This window comes from Lissotriton vulgaris, unplaced genomic scaffold (assembly GCF_964263255.1).
Source record: "Lissotriton vulgaris unplaced genomic scaffold, aLisVul1.2 SCAFFOLD_4766, whole genome shotgun sequence".
NCBI classification, from domain to species: domain Eukaryota; kingdom Metazoa; phylum Chordata; class Amphibia; order Caudata; family Salamandridae; genus Lissotriton; species Lissotriton vulgaris.
Window position 1 is genome coordinate 117,325 of NW_028243891.1, and position 19,348 is coordinate 136,672.

Below are 19,348 nucleotides of genomic sequence, written 5' to 3' on the forward strand. Positions count from 1 at the left end.
AGGATGGCCTCAGCGTGTTGGTAGCGGAGCGTTTTGCAGATCAAAGGGCGAGAGCCTTTTTTTCCCGGTGTGATGAATGTTGGAATTCTGTGTGCCCTGTCTAGTTCCAGGCCATGATGGAATTTAATCACTGTGACCGTAGGTATCCATGCTTCAAGGAATGCCACACAGGATTCAGCATCTTTTTCTGAGTTTTCCGGAACACCAAAGATGCGAACATTACCTCTTCTGTTGCGATCTTCTAATTCAGCATTCTGACGTTTAAGATCATTCGTGGTGCTCTGGAGGTGATATTATTCTTGCTGATTGGGAGGTTTTGTCTTCTACATCGCTGATACGTTGTTCCGCTTCGTCAATGCTTTTGTGTATAGAACTGATGTCCGCTCTGATTGCTGTGAGCTCCAGTTGCAGGGAATCAGTATTGCTTTTCGTTGATTTAGCGAAGTCATGGACTTCCGCCAGCTTTTTAAGAATCATGTCCACCATGCTAGTCAGGTCTGATTTGACTTTAATAGGAGATTCCGACAATGTTGGTTCAGGTCTTACTTTCTTATTGTGAGACTTACTGTCTTTGTCCGCCATCTTCAGTGGGACTGGCAGGTTCTTACAGGGTGAGATAAGAGCAGAAGGGAACAAACCTGCCCCGAAGGGAATTAATGAGAAGCCCTCGTTTACACGCTCCCGCATTCGGATCCCTTTGTTTTGCTGTTGGATTGATGCTTTGGTTATCTTATCTGGACAGTAGGAGCCTCTGTGAACTAGGACGTCTGCTGATGAAGATGGGAACACTGTGGCTGGTAGGTAGAGGGCGTAAGTGTTGGTTGTCCACTTGGTACCTACTGTGCTCTCATTATAACCATGCAGGGGGTTACTGAAGATTAGTAGAGTGTTGGCGGCAAGACACGGTGTAAAGGCGGAAGGAGGTTCAATATACTGCCAGTAAGTTCATGCTAAGGTTTTGGAAGATGCCGGTTAAGATCTCTCTCTAAGATTCCCTTGCAGGGTTGAGCTACTCAGAGCCGATACAAAAGGGCGTCAGTGGCTGGAAGCAATGGCAAGAAACCCTGTCATTAGGCAAACATGTGGTCTAAGTAGGATTCCAGTAGAACTAGAGGGTTTGCACGCCACCTTTACGCCATAATTCAGTCAATACGAAGTGTTAGACGGGGACCTGGAGGGTACGGGGACCTGGAGGGTCGGCCGAGGACAGGGGGAGAGGCCTCCGGTGAGGGCCGTCTCCAGCGATCGTACAGACAAGTAACTTCCCCCCCACAGATGGACACCACACAAGGATAGGGTCAACACTCTTTATATACGATTCTTAAGGCAGAGGTATCAACGGTACAGTGAGGTCGGGACACGAGGGTCCTCTCAATTCTAGTCTCTGAGGGGGAAAAGGGTAGCGGGACAGTCTTGGTACCGGTCTGGTACGGGGTGGCAAGATGGTTAGCTCACAATCCTCGAGCTCGGAGATCTGGAAGGTCGGGCCGCAGCAGCGCCAGCCGGCTAGGATGACAAGTCTCACTTGAGAAGGGCCGCGGCAGCGCCAGCAGGCAGGAGTGATGGTTCACAAGGATGGGCCGCGGCAGCGCCAGCAGGTCCCGACGATGGTTCACACGGATGGGCCGCGGCAGCGCCAGCAGGTCCCGACGATGGTTCACAAGGATGGGCCGCGGCAGCGCCAGCAGGTCCCGACGAAGGTGTAGGTTGCAGAGGGCCGCGGCAGCGCCAGCAGGCAGGAGCGATGGTTCACAAGGATGGGCCGCGGCAGCGCCAGCAGGTCCCGACGAAGGTGTAGGTTGCAGAGGGCTGCGGCAGCGCCAGCAGGCAGGATCGATGATTCACAAGGCAGGGCTGCGGCAGCGCCAGCAGTCCGTCAAGGATGAGTTCTTCAAGGTGTCTCTCGACTCCAGGATACAACTGCCTTCCTGCTCTGGAGTTGCCCCAGTTATAGGTCTGCTCTCCTTTGATGTCCGGACCCTCGCACTTGGAGGTCGGGAAGTCCGGGATGAGGGAGTCCAGACACCCAGCAGGGGGGTGGAGCCAGCGCCCGGGGAGGCTGGGGGCGATCGGCACCTGGCGGGGGAGAGCCATCGACACTCCTTTCTCCCATTGACCTGCCAAGTGGTCTCTTCACCTCCTGGGTGGATGGTGGTGCCTCGATGTCGGGGCCTGGCCAGGCCCTGGGTTGGGGTCGAGCTGAGGCCACGCGGCCTCGTGGTGCAGTGTCCAAGATGGCGGCGGAGCCGGGGCATTGCTGCTGAAGGAGGCCCGGGCCGGCCGATGTCGTGGTGTTCGGGAGCAGGCGTCCCGTTGGGGACGGGTTGCAGGTTGCTTCGGCGGGTTGTCGGGGTGGTTCTTCTGGTGACACTGGGAGAGCCGGTGTTCGGGCCTTCCTATGCGGGGAGGGAGCGGCCCGTGTACGAGGCCTGTCCAACACGAAGGATGCGCAATAGGGGCGTGAAGAGGGGACTCACCCCCACTACTCAGCATTCAGGCTGTATATGTTTGGCAAACCCTTGGGAGACATTGCTGCAGACCCATATTTGAAGCTGGTGGGTTGTTGTTTTCAGTTGAACATCCCACAGAACGTCCTACAGGTTTCAGTTAGATCGTGCTTGACCGTGTGTTAGCTGTTTAGTGGCTCCTCGTGGTCAACTCTTTAAGGCAGATTCTGAGGCACTCCTCGTCGCTCTCGCCTCTCAAAACACGCCGATTCATAACTAACGCTTCCACCATTTTGAAGTCAGGCTGGCCGTGGTGGAGTCGGAGCTTGCTGGGGCATGTTGAGACGCTAGGATGCAGGCGAGGGGGAGAAGCAAAGCGCTGCACATAAGTCTCTGCCAGTGATTCATGCAGAGGACTCACCCCGCGGTTGAGAGGCACGGGGAGAGCTCGCGGCGTCACTTACAGCATGTCCGCCGCCATTTCAGGGTCAGGCAAGCCGATCACGGAGGAGCAAGCCGATCACGGAGAAGCAAGGTGAACTTTAATTTAATGTTCCACAGCAGATAGACACACACCCTCGAAGCGTTGGGTTTTGCATAACAAAGAGGAACCGTCTGACCAGTTTAGGAAGTTGGGACCAACGCATTCAGACCGATGTAATTCAGTGCCGGGAGTCGGCGCCATTTTTGGAGACCACCGTCTGCTCTGCAGCGATCTGCTTTCGGTGTCAAAATTACCTATTTCGAGGCATCCGAGGCACGGGATACAGGCATCGGGTTGCGCTGCAGGCCAAGCGGATTCGAAGCCCGAGGTCCAAGGTTGAAGGGAGTTGATTTATCTCCTGAAAATAGAATAAGTCGCTTTCCTGCGTGTCGAGCGACGGATTCAGGCAGCCATTGTCACCACAATCCAAGCCACGCCCCCCCTATGTTGAGGTGTTTTAATGCTCCGTTAAGAGACTATCGGCCACATGCATCAAAGTCCGGTTTTGCGATTCCATATTTGCGATTTTTAGGGAATCGCAAATAAGGAATCGCAAAATGGGATGCATGATTTAAATCACATAATATTTGCGATTCGGTAAAAATCGCAATTATTACCGAATCGCAAATATTATGCGAATTCTAATTTGCGATTTCGCAATTCCCATTGATTTCTATGGGCCAAAAGGCCCATAGGAATCAATGGGAAGGCATTGACATTTTGCGAATTTCAATTAGCTATTCGCAAAATGTTAATGCATTCCATGGGTGCAGGGGGGGTCCAAAGGACCCCCCCCCCACCCCTGAAATGTATTTTGAAGTGCATGTTTCACACACACATGTCCTAAGGACATGTGTGTCTGTAACATGACAGTGTTTTAAAATGCAAATTTGATACATTTTCGCAAATTACCACGAGGTTCACCCTTGTGGTAATCTGCACCCCCTAATTGCGAATTCGCAATTTTAAAAGTAATCATGCATTGCTTTTAAGAAATCGCAAATTTGCGATTCCTTAAAAGCAATCGCATTTTTGGAATTCGCTAAAAATAGCGATTTTTCCAAAAATGTTTGATGCATCCCAAAAACCTATTTAGGAATCTCAAACGGCCGAATTTACCGATTCGCATCGTTTGCACTTCCTAAATAGGTTGATGCATGTGGCCGTATGTTCAAGGATGGCTGGGCGTGTCTTTTAGCGTTAACATTTCTCCCGACAATAAAGATGTTCTAGTGGGGCCTATACATTTTTCAAAGAAGGTGGCAAAAAATCTGCTTCCATATCTCAAGTTTGTTTCTTTAGCCAAATTTGGGCTTGGTGGGTCAAAATGGGTAAGTCGAACAAAGTTCTAAAGGAAGCTTTGTAGATGGTACAAGTGAGCACAGAGCTGCCATCTAAAAGCCTCCCCCCTGTGAGCCTGGTTCCTGTACATCAGCAGGAGGGGATTACTGCACTCTACTTCCAGGGTGGGTTCCAATGCTGGCCCTGAAACACCTGACCTGGTGATTTCAGGTCATGACCCTTTATTACTAATCGTGGAATGGGGTAGACTCCTTACTTGTTTGCTATAGTACCAAGGTACGCCTTTAACGTGTCAAAGACATTTCCTTACATGTTAATTCGATTTCGAAAAGGCTTGTTGACAAAAAGTAGTACTCTGAATCACAGAATCAAGGGCACACCTGTTGGCAACCTGGACAAGTGCAGGCAAATCTCATATTCATACTTTACTATACAGAGGTTTCTACTATTGATCACATGATCATTTTCCTCACAAATAATTACGAGCATGAGAATGCAAGGGTGACCTTAACGGGTATCAAAAACGGAAACATGTTTTGGCAGAGCAAGCTATTCACCTATTTCACGTCTCAAATGCCAAACGCAGTTTCTCCCTATATTAATTAATTAATTGGGGGTTTGTAATGCGCTAGAATCGACTCCCGAAGGAGTAACTCTGCGCAGTAGACTGCTGGGGAACCCGTCCTGGCTTTCCCTGTGAGATGGTCCCTACTGGGTATCTCCAAGGTGAAACCAGGCATCCCCGGCGTATGTGGGGGGCCGTTGTGGAGATGAGGCAAGCTAATGCCCAGAGTTGCCAAGTGTGATCCCTGGTTAGAGTAGGCACCGAGGTGAGAATTATCGAGTCTGCTGACCCTGGTCCACGACCCTGCCGCGTCAGGAATTGAACCCTGGTCCCGGGCCGTCCTCTGCTCCCGGGTCTGCCGCCTCTAACCAGTGTGCCACACCACTCCACTCCCTCTTGCCCTATATTATTTAAAGAACTAAAGTCGCTTCACTGTTGATCTGTTCACTTCCGGTTCAACTCCACTTCTACAGTATTCTAAAGTACCATAGGCAAAATGCCAGCCGTCGTAATAATTACTATGATCCCAGTTTGGTAACAAGTAAAATGGGAAAATGCCCTTGTTTCCAGTGAAGGTATAAATCCGTCTGTAAGGAAACTCGTGCTCATGTAAAGTGCTCTGATACATTCCTGCCAAGTACCACGCCACGATCATGGCAAGGCTCGCAGCTTGCTACAGTCAGCTCGTACCCGCCGCAGACACTGCTGTAGAGCTTATTTTACTCCCGCCCGTTCCTGATTCAGCCCGAGCCGACTGACTCCAGAGGGGGGTGGGGGTATGGAGACCTGAGACCGTGACCCGGGAACTCACAAGAGTCTAATCACCATCTGTGGAGGCCCCGGGTCAGGCGGCAATTGGAATCCCGATTTGCAGTGTCTTGTGGCCTTGCGTGAGCTCAGCCTGCCTGCCGCAGCCAGCCCTTGCGGAACAGAGCTGCTGCCTGCGACCACCAGCAGGATACACCACACACTCACTCGGGACTGACTCACGATTTATCTGCGGGTGGAGCCGAGGTCCAAGTAAGTACCAACCAGAGAGAGAGCCTTAAATTATAGACATTGAATCCCTTATCTTGATTCCTTCATTTTCCTCGGGTGAAAGTGTCACTCGATAGTTGTTAAATGTCACTCATAATAATCCTGAAATTATGAAAACGTTACCAATCTGAAACCTTGGCAGCTATGCTAATACTGATAGCTCGCGCTTTTTAAAACTACTACTACAAAAAAAGATACGAGGCATTGCAGACTAGGATGTAAATCAGGAAGAGAGCGAAGACAGTTAAAATAACACCAGCAACTCAAGTGCGTTTAAAGTTTTTCACAAAAACGAATCTGCTTGTTGTTGCTGCGAACATTGAGCTTACCTCTCCTGTATACTCCATAGTGGTGGCATGGCCCCTAGCCCCCTACCGTAGGGGTTCTGTAAATCGCCCAGCACTCCTCCGCCGCATTTTAGCAGCACTGCGCAGGGGCTGGATAAAAATGATGCCCAGGGCCATCATTCGTAGCGCTTTCGCACGCTACAAGATTGACGGCCCTGGGAACCACACGGTACACCGCGCAACTCACCACCACCACCTGCTAGATGGTACGTGGATGCAGCCGGTGCGCTTTCACTAACAAAACTGGCCGTCACGGGTGCAGACAGTGCTCGAACTTCAGCGACAGGTTCACAGCCGCATGTGTGGGGGAGGTGTCAGTGTCCCCAATTAAATCATAATCGCCGCCACCATGTGCCACCAGGGTCGCGCCACCCCCCCCAAAATATTGCCGCCTGGGGCGAACCGCCCCCCAGCTACAACTCTTGTGTGGTGGAATTGGGATTTCCGCAAATCTTGCAATAAGGGTCTAAGCATGTCATCTGACTAGTCATTCCTAAGAATGTAGGGGCACTGGAATTACTGGCCAGTAAAGAATAAATTATGTGGCAGCATCCAATAAATTATGCATCAAGAAATTGCAAATTATGTGGCATATTGTGGCAGTATTCATTTGCTATTTTTTCATTTTAACGCAAGTGAATACCGTGTAAAAGTTTCTTCTCATTAGCATCAGTTAAACACTTGAATAAAGCATCCAGTTAGTGAAAAATTGACTAGTTCACACTTGAAAAGATTCTGAAACTGAGTACCACATGGCACTTTTTTGTAATTTTGATCTAGAAATATTTTGCTTGTGTGTTCTGTGAAATGCCTCTTGCACACTTCTCTATTCAGTGTTCATGGTCGGTTGTACGCTCACTTTCTTTTCTGTTTGCATGTACGTTGGCACTCTTTCTCCGCTTTTGTGTCCATTGTCTAGCTCTCTCACTCATGGCGTCTCATTGAACTTGCGCACACTATTTTACATCATAGTTCTTGTCTTGTACACTCTTCCTTATCACTTCCTCGCCCTCTGTGACAGATGGTCGGTCACCTGTCTCCTCTCCTTTTCATCTCTTCGGCAGGGTCGACAGAAGCTAGCCAGGTTTAATGCCCGTGAATTCGCCACACTCATAATCGACATCCTGAGTGAAGCCAAGAGGCGGCAGCAAGGGAAGAGCCCCATCAGCCCTGCAGGTAAGGGACCACTTGGATGCACTGGACAAGGGGTCACTCAGGGTGAAGCCTCCAGGAAGAGCACCAGAACAGGGGGCTCAGGGAGATAGGAACAGAGTTAGGGACAATTACTAGTCTGTTGCAGATGGAGACTGAAGCTGAAGAAAAAAGGTTAAAGAATAAAGATAATAAAGTAATGTAAAATAAATGTGAAAGAAAAGAAATTAGAGTAAAGATACAGTTGCTACACCATCCACCCATGGGTCACAGGAACGGGTACACAAGAGGCACAAGGGAAACCAGGGGCCATTGATGCAGTTGCAGCAGTAAGGAAGCTGGGGGGATGGCAGGGGGGGGAGGGGTTATTGATACAGGTGCACCACTAGGTGGACCATGGGTCATTCCTACAGTTACATTTTCAGCGCTAGGAGAAGCCAGAGCAGCAAAACAGGTTGAGAACCTGCACTGTGGAAATGGAGGGCCATTGATGAAGGCACAGCAGTCCCAGGCTCCAAGGCATTGGGAAGCTTCGCATGTGTGCATTCCTGCTTACAAATGCGTTGCTCTTGTGCATCTCCGTGCAAAATGTTTTCGATGGTGTACATCACCAGCTCGGTGGATTTCGACTAGCTTTTATCCTTATACCATCAGTTGAGTAACTCTAGTTTTACGTTAAGATGCTATTTGTGTTGTCCTTTGCACCATTATAAGCAGAAGGTGTTATCAAAGCTTTAAATGGTATACAGAAGAAACATAAAAGATGAACCAGGTGAGAGGAAAGGAAGGGGAGCACTTTCAGAGAATAAATGAAGACTTCTTGTGGATGAAGTGGCCTTCTCCAAACACTAGTATCTTGCTTCATTGATGCCCTGATATTGGAAAGCTCTGGTGCCTACATTCTTTACCAGCAGCTTCCTGGCTTATAAATGCACAGATGGTGTATACACTGCCCTGGATATGCTCTGCTGGTATACCGCCTGCCACATAAAGGGAACGCTGGTGTGCAATCTAACCTCTTGAAGTTCTGCTGCATAGATCTGCCACCAGTGTATACTATTCTATGTCCTGCCGCATAAATGCTCTCCCGGTGTATCTTCTCTACTGCTGGTAAATGTTACACCTTGTAGATGAGACTTTGGTATAGATATTTGCTGACCTGTAGGCAATCTAATAGTGTAAATCGTACCTTATTTATGCTCTGCTGGTCTTTATCTTGCCATTGAGTATGTAAATCCTTCCCTATACCTATAAATGTCCTGTACGTATTTCTCCCCTAATGGTGCTCCCTTTGATTTCTGTCCTGTGGTTATTCTGTGACGCAATTCTGCCGTTTAAATGCGCTACTGATATGCATCATGCTCTATAAACCTTGTGTGATTAATGCATACATACATACTTTGCTAATATGTATTATAATCTAGAATTATCTGTAATGTAATTCTGCATGTATACATCCTGCCCTTTATATAGATGCTTTGCTGGTTTACTCTCCTCACCAAGAATAGCCTGACTTTATACATCATACTGTATAGATGCTTTACAGTTCTATCGTCTGCCTTATAGATGTGCTGCTATGGATTCTCCAGTGGGATGCATTTTGTCATGAAGATGCTATGCAGTGCAATATTGCCATATAGATGCTCTACTGGGATACAGATTGACCCAGAGATGTACTGCTGGTATATTGCCTTTTCCTAAAGTTACCTTCAGAATTCGCTACCTTACCTTGTTTGTGTTTATCCCTTCCAGATAATATTGACTACTCCTTGAGGAACCCTAGCGACACAGATGATCAGCATGATTACGACAGTGTAGCTTCGGACGAGGACACTGACCAGGAGCCGCTGAGAAACTCCAACTCTGGCCGAAATAACCGCGCCAGGGTGAGCGGGCAGTACACCTTTGCTCAGGCCTGTGTTCTCCATATCTACTTAATTTCACAGACCCATATTCCTTCTCTCCCCTCCCCCTCAACTGTCCTAGGTTTGAAAATCTATCTTTCTGGCTATTACTCCGAACTGCATCCTGCCCTCTTGAATGTCCCACTCACTTTAATGTGTTTTTTTCTCCTTTGACCCACTCCATTGATCTGTTTCTTTCAATCTTCTCTTGTTTTCTCTTGTTTGCTCTATTTTTCTATTCTTTTTATTTGTACAGCACTAAATATCATCATGTCTTGATATTACACAGGACTGCAAGCCAATAAAATAACTTGATATGCCCCAGAATATTATAACTGTAAATGCATGGGCTACACTTACGGACTAAACACTCACCTCTCCCCTAAACACAACCAGTCACCCATTAGGAATAAAAAATTGCAAATGCTTGCACTCTCAGTCCCTTACTGTTCAATGTTTACATCACCCCCCTGGTTTATCTAGCGGAACAGTTTGGGGCTAAGATAATAGGATATGCAGATGATACCCAACTGCTGTTTACCTGGCCAGACGATAATTTGGATCCATCAGTAGTTCATCGGTGTCTGTCCTCTGTATTTCGCTGGCTAACTCAGGCCCAGCTAAAGTGCAATGAGGACAAGTCGGAGGTGCTTTTTTATGGTTCCTTCCCCCCCCCTGTTTAAGAACACACTGTGGCCCCCTAACATTCCTAGCCTGAAAGAGATGGGAAGACCGGCAAAAAACCTGGGCATCTGGTTTGCAGAGGTCTCAGATTTGAGGAGCATATAAAAAAGCTGACAGGCATCTGCTTTGCCACGCTGAAAATGCTACGCAAATTTTTTCCTCTGCTCCCTAAAGAGGCTAAGGAGACGGTTGCCCGAGCTCTCATACTGGCAAGGCTGAACTACGCGAATGCTTTGTTCAGCGGTATTCCGGCCTATCTGGTGAAACGCCTGCAAATCATCCAGTACGCGGCCGTCCGTCTGATTTTTAACATCCCCAGATGGAAGAGCGTACGTGCTGAGATGAGCTCCATTCATTGGCCTTTCGGTTGCGCAGCGCATCCTGTTCAAATCTCTGGTGCTGGCGTTCAGAGCCATTCACGACCATGGCCCCGTCTATCTGAGAAAGCGATTTATTTGTTATGTTCCAGCACGCTCTCTTAGATCATCCACGTTGCTGAAACTGTCCCTTCCCCGTTTCAAACGTGCCAGACTTGGTGGCCAATCAATCTCTGTTATTGTGGCCAGGGCCTGGAATGCTCTACCTCTTCATCTGCGTTCCTCCCAAACTGTGGCGCTATTCAAGAAAAATCTAAAAACACACCTATTCAAGAGTTTAATATAAGTTGTTCTCTCTGTGGTTCTGTTTCCCGCCTTTCCCCTTCGCGCCAGGATACTCCCAAGTAACGGAGCGCGCTACAAAATAGTTTATACATACATACATACATCAATTCAGTGTCCACATCAAAAAGAATAAAGGTTGCGAATATGCAACTAAGCTGGCTATTCATATCTGAAACATGCAGACAGTGCAGCCCCTAACGTTCACAAATCCCTTCCAACAGGCTATAAGATTATCATGAAAAAAACGCACCAATAAAACGTCAGGAGTCCCCCCTATCGTGCACAAGGAATCTCTGCACATGTTGTACCTATAAGACTATTCTGCATCGGAATGTGACGCCATCCTTGTCAAACACTACTCATCTTTTACCAGTTCCATGTCATTCATGGTAATCTATTGCCCCTCATCTCACAACACCTAATTCGCAACAAATGTCTGTGACTGGACTGTGTTGCCAGCCTCTGTCTAAACTACCCGAACCTCTTTGTCCTGGGCAAATTCAACGCATAGCTCAGGAAACCATCTCCACCATCAACAGAATCATTATTGTCTGGCCCCATAGCTTCCGGATGATTAGAACTCATTTGTTACAGAACACTCCATGCAGGATACATGCTTTACGTATTTTGTTGACCATGCTGGCAATATAACCACATCCTATCCTCACCCCTAGCGTGGAGTAACCATATTGGCATCCTTTTCAACATCATGATCCCCAAACATCACAATTACAATAGGCGACTTCAAACAAGAATGTTAGAACATGCTTGGAAAAGTCTGAAACTGGCCACAAAGGGAACCACAATTATAACCTCAACACTGATTTCTGAATCATTTAGCTGCATGGCCAATGCAATAAAAAAAAATAATGAATGGCAGGCAACAGCCTTTGTCACCTTCATGCCATTGAAAGAAACAGTCAGAGACTACTTGCACAAGGTTGGCTAAAGGGTTCTCTTTACAACTCATTAAACTCAAAGCCACCAACCGAGTCCTCAAAATAAAAATAGAGGGAAGCCCAATACCAGGACAGTAGAAGCCTAAACACTCATCAGAGCCTCATTTACAGAGCAATCCTTATAAATGAAAAAAAGAAATACTCCTCTTGCCTTGTATTATGTCCCACAAAGGAGGTCTTCAGAATTCTCTCTGAACTTAAAAGCCTTACAGCTAGCTCCTGTGAACAGTTTCCCTCATTAATGCATTATGAGGCTTTGGCAACTCAATTCATAGAAACGGCAAAGCTTTACACACTCTCCTCAATTGAAAGGTACCAGCATTTAACACACGCCACACACATGCAGTGCATACCAAACTAATGAAAGAACTGCTTGTATAACTTTCTCCCAGCTCTCTGAAAAGTTCTGTAAAGAACTAATATAATATAGCTAAACATCTGTATCACCAGCTGACCCATGGCCCCAGCTATTTTCACAGGGAAATCTTATCCGCCCTATTGCAGAAGTAGCACAAATTATTACCAATACCTTACTATACGCATCATGCTAAAAAAGCTGAAATGATCTTCTATCAAACCACTTATAAAGAAACCTGGCATGGCTGCAAATAACACTGCAGTAATCAGGCGTGAATTTACATTCCTTCAGATACCTCCTTTTCTAGAGGTAGAGTCTATCATAGTGTCTAAGATGGATGAACTAAGAACACGTGGATGCTAATAAACCTGCCAATTTGATCTTATTACACCTTTCGCCTCTTGACACAATCCAGCATGAATGTCAGACGTTACGATGCAGGTCTTTTCTTGCAGGCATTACAACGCATTGACCTTTACAACGTGCTGTAATATCACGCAGAGCTTTACAATGTGCGTGCTATTACCATGCATTGTAAAGTTTGATATATATATATATATATATATATATATATATATATATTACCTTCTGGTGGTCACTAGTAGATAGTTATAGTTAAGAACTAGTTTCCATAGGAAGTGTTTTTTGACTTGCCTATATCTTTGGCACAGGTTGACGCATCTTCACAAATGTTTCCCAAAAAAAGTGTGCCGGTTGGTCTTTTATTGTGCGTGGAAAGTTTTGGAGTGTTCCGTCAAGCACGCAGAAAAAAAGGAGGGGGGGGTCAGAAAAAGTGCATTTTCCTTGTTACATCCCATATGGAATTTAGACATGACTACACCCGAACCGCTGAAAGGAATTACACCAAATTTGGCAGAAAGCTAGATCTTGGTCCAGAAAGCGTGCTTTTTATGATTTGGTGTAAATCCGTTCACTAGTTTCTGATATATTAAAATCCAAATGTGTATATCTAGCACAGTGAAGCCTTTGCGAATATATACAATCTCGTCAGAGATCTGATTGGCTGCCAACACTTCAACCAGGAAGAGTTGGCAGCCATCTTGGGACTCTGCCTCCGTCAAGTCCCACAAAGAACTTAAAAATAAATAAAAGGGGGCAGAGTAGGAACACCCTGACCCTCTAGCCTTGGTACTCGGGCTTGTTTGAATAAAAATAATGGGGCCTATTCAAGTTTTAATTTGAGATGGGTTTGTGGCCCCTTCCCAAGGCTCCTAAGAGCCTCAGGGACCACCGCCTCATGGGCCTTTATTAACAAGCATTTACAATCCAATGGTCTCGCCTTTGCAAAAGTTAGAACTATTAGCATTGTAAATGACAACATTTTTATTTATGTGTTGGTTTTGAAAACAGATAAATAAATTGCACTGTCACACACACACAGAGCCCCCCCCACACACACACAGACCCCCCACACACAGAGACCCCCCACACACAGCCACCCCACACACAGAGCCCCCCCCACACACACATCCCCCACACACACAGAGCCCCCCACACACACAGAGCCCCCCCACACACACAGAGCCCCCCCACACACACAGAGCCCCCCCACACACAGAGCCCCCCCCCACACGCATAGCCCCCCCCACACACATAGCCCCCCCACACACACATAGCCCCCCCACACACATAGCCCCCCCCACACACACAGAGCCCCCCCACACACACAGAGCCCCCCCCACACACACAGAGCCCCCCCACACAGAGCCCCCCCACACACAGCCCCCCCACACACACAGCCCCCCACACACACAGCCCCCCACACACACAGCCCCCCACACACACAGCCCCCCCACACACAGCCCCCCACACACAGCCCCCCACACACACATCCCCCCCACACACAGCCCCCCCACACACACAGAGCCCCCCCCTCACACACAGAGCCCCCCCACACACAGAGCCCCCCCCCACACACAGAGCCCCCCCACACACAGAGCCCCCCCACACACAGAGCCCCCCCCACACACACAGAGCCCCCCCCACACACACAGAGCCCCCCACACACACAGAGCCCCCCACACACACAGAGCCCCCCCCCCACACACAGAGCCCCCCCCACACACAGAGCCCCCCCCACACACACAGAGCCCCCCACACACACACAGAGCCCCCCCCACACACACAGAGCCCCCCCCACACACAGAGCCCCCCCCACACACACAGAGCCCCCCCCACACACACAGAGCCCCCCCCCACACACACAGAGCCCCCCCACACACACAGAGGCCCCCCCCACACACACAGAGGCCCCCCCACACACACAGAGCCCCCCCCCACACACAGAGCCCCCCCACACACACAGAGCCCCCCCACACACACAGAGCCCCCCCCACACACACAGAGCCCCCCCCCCACACACACAGAGCCCCCCCCCCACACACAGAGCCCCCCCACACACACAGAGCCCCCCCACACACACAGAGCCCCCCACAAACACAGATTCCCCCCACAAACACAGATTCCCCCCACATACACAGATTCCCCCCACATACAGAGCCCCACACACACAGACCCCCCCCCCCCCACACACAGGCCCCCCCACACACACAGACCCCCCCACACATACACACAGAGCCCCCCCACACAGAGCCCCCCCACACAGAGCCCCCCACACACAGACCCACACAGACCCACACAGAGCCCCACACACAGCCACACAGAACCCCACACACAGCCACACAGAGCCCCACACACAGCCACACAGAGCCCCACAGCCACACAGAGCCCCACACACACACAGCCACACAGAGCCACACACACACACAGCCACACAGACACACACAGCCACACAGAGACACACACACACACACAGCCACACAGACACACACAGCGACACACACACACACAGCGACACACACACACACAGCCACACACACACACAGCCACACACACACACAGCCACACAGAGACACACACACAGCCACACAGAGACACACACACACACAGCCACACAGAGACACACACACACACAGCTACACAGAGCCACACACACACACAGCCACACAGAGACACACACACAGCCACACAGAGACACACACACAGCCACACAGAGACACACACACAGCCAAACAGAGACACACACACAGCCACACAGAGACACACACACAGCCACACAGAGACACACACAGACACACACAGACACACACAGCTACACAGAGCCACACACACACACACACAGCCACACAGAGCCACACACACAGAGCCACACACACACACAGAGCCACACACACAGAGCCGCACACATACACACACACAGAGCCACTCACAGAGCCGCACACACACACAGTTCCACACATACACACACAGAGCCACACACACACAGATCCACACACACACACAGATCCACACACACACACACACACACACACAGCCACACACACACACAGAGCCACACACACACAGAGCCACACACACACAGAGCCACACACAGTTCCACACACACGCAGAGCCACACACACACAGAGCCACACACACACAAATCGGTTGAAGCATGCAGAGGAGAAACAGATACTGAAGGGCAAATGAAAAACCTGCGTCAACCTAGCTGGTATTTAACAGCAATGCCCCAAATCTAGAGTTGTCAACTGCCGGATCATAGACCTTTCGTTAGATGGGTTACTACACTAGAAGCCGTGGGGAAGGGGGCCGGGGGGTGGAGACTGCTGTGGAGCCGTTCTTTAGGCGCAATTTAAAGTCCCCATCTGGCAAAATTAGAGCGGTCTGGAAAGTGCCAAAACCCGTTCAACAGCTGTCCAAAGTCCCACTCAAAGGTAAGCCTGGTCAAAACGGTGAAAGTACTTCTGCTATTTAATTAGCATTTCCGAACCTTAACAAGGTAGGAGAAAAAAATATTTTCTAAGTATACCTTTTTAAAAAAAAAAAACATCTGACACTGCCTGGAGCTCGCTGCTGGCACACACGTCCTCCTCCCAACCCCCATCTTCCAGCCCCACTGCTGGACTCTCCCAGCCTGTGACTCTGCCTACATGGAATACGTTTGTGGGGGGAGGGCTAGAAATTACGAATGCTCAGCTTGTTGGGTTTAAAAGCCCTGGGCGGGGAAGGGGGGGAGGGATGGTCTGGAAGCAATCTGAAAAGATAGCAAGGGGGTTGATGGTGGGGTCATGGGGGTTAAATCAACCCAGTGGTCTGTTCTGGAAGGACGGAGAGCTCCGGTGGCAAAAGAAAAGCCAGTTCATGCATGTGATGTGTGGGCTACACAAGCGGCAATGTTTGGGATTATAAATCGGCAACATGGGAGCGAATTTAGCCAGACTGACCGCTTGTCAGTCTGGGATCAGTGTTCTGTGTATAAACCCAGAGGAAGCACGGTAGTGGGCAGCTATCGCAGGCTACTCGAATCAATGCGATCCAAACGATAAAGGTATCCATTTACAGGACAATGCCCAACACATGAACAGCCGTATATGCAGAGGATCACACAGCAAGACATGATTGGTAGCTAGGATCCCTTTCAGGGGGTGCATTTCCGAGGTTGCTAATCTGCGAGGGTCCGTCCGCAGACAGCCACGCCCAGTGCAATGCGTACGTGTTTCACCGCCGGTCTTGGTGCAGATTCTGGGGCGCCCGAGTTTGCGGCACTTAGAGGACCTGGGATGAACCTCTGAGCATAAAGGACTAGATGCCGTAGCAGGTTAATGCATAAGGGGACAACGGATTCCCCGGGGCGACACACCCGCATGGAGGGATAGACAAGAATCTATGTGATGTAGGGTTGGGTTCGGGCGGGATCGGCTCGCTTCCTTGGAGAGCTCTCTCCACACAGAGTTGTGGGACAGGAGCTCTGTGAGGTTCAGACGAGGGGATGGGGTGGGCGAAGTCAGCTCTTTTCTGGGGTGCAACCGCATCACGTGGCCAACAGTGCAACCCTCTGAAGTCTTCCTCCTCCCCCAATCATGCTTACACCTCTAAGCGCAACACAGCACAGGAGCTGTGCGAGGCATGGATCTCATTGCTTTAAGGGTTAAATCTTACAACTTGGACTAGAGCCTTGTCACCTCTATGGAGAGGGCTTACATAAGGCAAGACCCAGCACTTCACTGTGCGTTACAATAGGGCTTAAAAGACGGAAGTTGTCTCTTCATTTTAAAAACCCACTCTAACGCAAAGGGGTGGAAATATCTTGAGAAGCGAAAACGGTTAAACAAGGCTGTAACACTTAGTCCTAAAACACCTGCAACAGGAGGAAAACTGAAGACGGAAAGAAAACCGTAGTAAGCACAGACGCACAGTAAGATTTTTGTGGTGGAGAGGGAACAACACATGGAACAAGCAGGGGGTGGACATGGTGCAAACAATTATTAAGTTAGAACCGAAGGTGGGAAACTGGGACAGGTCGAGGCTACATCTTTAAATACCCGGAATGCTGCTCTTTTTGGATACAAGCCATTTCAGAACAAGAACGGTGTCTTCTTTAAACATCCACGAACTCGGGAATAGCAAAGGCACTCAAACTCGGGGAGGGGTGGGGTGGAGAGTATAGTACATTAGAGGAGAATAGGGGTTTAAAAAGGCGCTTAATTAGATCCATTAGTTGGGTCAAAAACCTCGAACAAAACATGGCTCAGCGTTCTAATGCAGTAGCTACACCCCACAAAAATAAAACAAGAAATACATGGAAAACAAAACTGTATTAAAGATAAGTCCTTGGGGTACATGTCAAAACAATTACAAGAACATCCGCTTACAATACACGGGTACAAATGCTTTAAAATGCTAACAAATTCAGGACCATGTTGTGAAGGTATAACAAGGCAGACGGGGGGGGCTATTGCTTTTGCAGTCTGTGTGATTCTCGCTAAAAGTATGTAGGCGGGGAGTATAACCTAGACATCAGCACGCGTGAGGAGGGGGGAAACAGAGTTGTCGCGAGGAGGGAGCGTTATTGCCCGACTTGCTGCTGTCATAAAAGGTTCCTTATCTTCTTTATGGAGCCATCTGGACCCATAAAAAAGATAAGAAACCTTTTACGACAGCAGTAAGTGAAGGAGCAACGTCTGAAAAGGACCGGGCTTAGCAAGAAAGGAGAACATCACTAGGACCTCTTCTCCAATGGCTGGCCACCGTTTAGGAGGCCAACCAATGGAGAAGAGGGGCGGGGCTTAACCCTCATTAGTGAAGTACACTCTAAAACATAAAATCTCGCAAGCGCGACTGCGCATGTGCGCAGTACGCCACGCGAGGCCTATAAATATTAGAACGTGCTGCACTGACCCCTTCCCCCCCACCCCCCTCCCGGGGGGCTAAGAAATCATTTGACGGGGATGGAGGATGCGGCCCGCCTTACTGGGTCGTATTAGGCCCCTTGGACCACCACCTCCCTGGGGCTGGCCCTAAGGATCAAAGGAGGGAGGACACAAGGCCTGCCCCTTCTGCAGCCACTAATGGCCCTGTAGACCCGCACCCCCTAGGGCCGACTCCTGCTGTTGCCAGAGGTGCCGACCCTCTGGAGTTAGCAGTTTGCTTTCACTTGGCGGGAGCTGGGACCGCTCTCACCAAGTGAGAGCATACAGTAACTCCGCTCCTAGTAGTTGAAAGCAAAAATAATGCTCCCACCTGCTAGGAGCAGAGTTTAAACAGATGGAAGGATTGCTCCTGCACGGAGAGAGCAGCATTTTTGACTGCTTCCTGCATGCAGGAGCAATGCTGGTTTGCACTGGAGGTGGGGAGCTGGCAGAAATGACAGGGGCTTTGGGGACCCCCTCACGGTTCCCAGCATTGTTCACTGGGTGGCCTGGGTGAGCAACAGGGCACCCAGCCTTACTTTGCTGAGAAATGGGGTACCAAAGGCAAAAACCAGCCAAGGGATGGAGTCCTCTGGGCCAAAATGTAAATGTCTGCAAAACTGTACTCCTAAATCTAAAATCACCCATACCCCTATTAACTCTACTCACCCCAAATCCTAAAATCACTTTTACGTCCCTTTATCTCTAGCCAGCCTATAGTTCTAAAATCACCTTTACCTCTAACCACCTTCCTTCAAACTAAAATCATATTTAGTACCATTACCTCTACCCAAACCTCAACCTCTTTTTAAAAAGAAAAAAAAGAAAATGTTATTTAAAAAAAATACTTACCTGCCGATTAAAGTACAGATTGATAAATGATGCGGAGTAAAGGTAAAAATCGAATTGTTATTTACCCACGTGGTAAAGATTGCGGTATAAAGGCCATGCAAGGTAAAGACTGCTGGGCAACCGTTGCGCATCTCTAGCACTAATCACCACACTGGAGAATGTAAAAATCCAAGGAAAAGCCATATATTGGATCACTTCTTTCCTATCGAGCTCGAACCACATCATCTCGCTCTCACTTTTAACATTCATGCCTTACCTCTTTGATCCTGACATCACCCAGGGCTCAGCCATCTATCACCACCTTCTTAAAGTCTACCACAGCCGT

General features: G+C 49.0%; 1 protein-coding gene across 1 annotated transcript in view; it reads left to right on the forward strand.

Annotated features, from left to right (window-relative positions):
• LOC147668212 (ARF GTPase-activating protein GIT1-like) overlaps positions 1-19,348 on the forward strand; it is a gene marked incomplete at both ends in the record, with an annotated part of 136,171 nt that overhangs the window by 109,961 nt on the left and 6,862 nt on the right. Inside the window, 2 exons of the mRNA XM_086948700.1 lie at positions 7,248-7,359; positions 9,088-9,221. Coding sequence (XP_086804826.1) covers positions 7,248-7,359; positions 9,088-9,221 — 246 coding nt within the window. The remainder of the gene's footprint in view (positions 1-7,247; positions 7,360-9,087; positions 9,222-19,348) is intronic.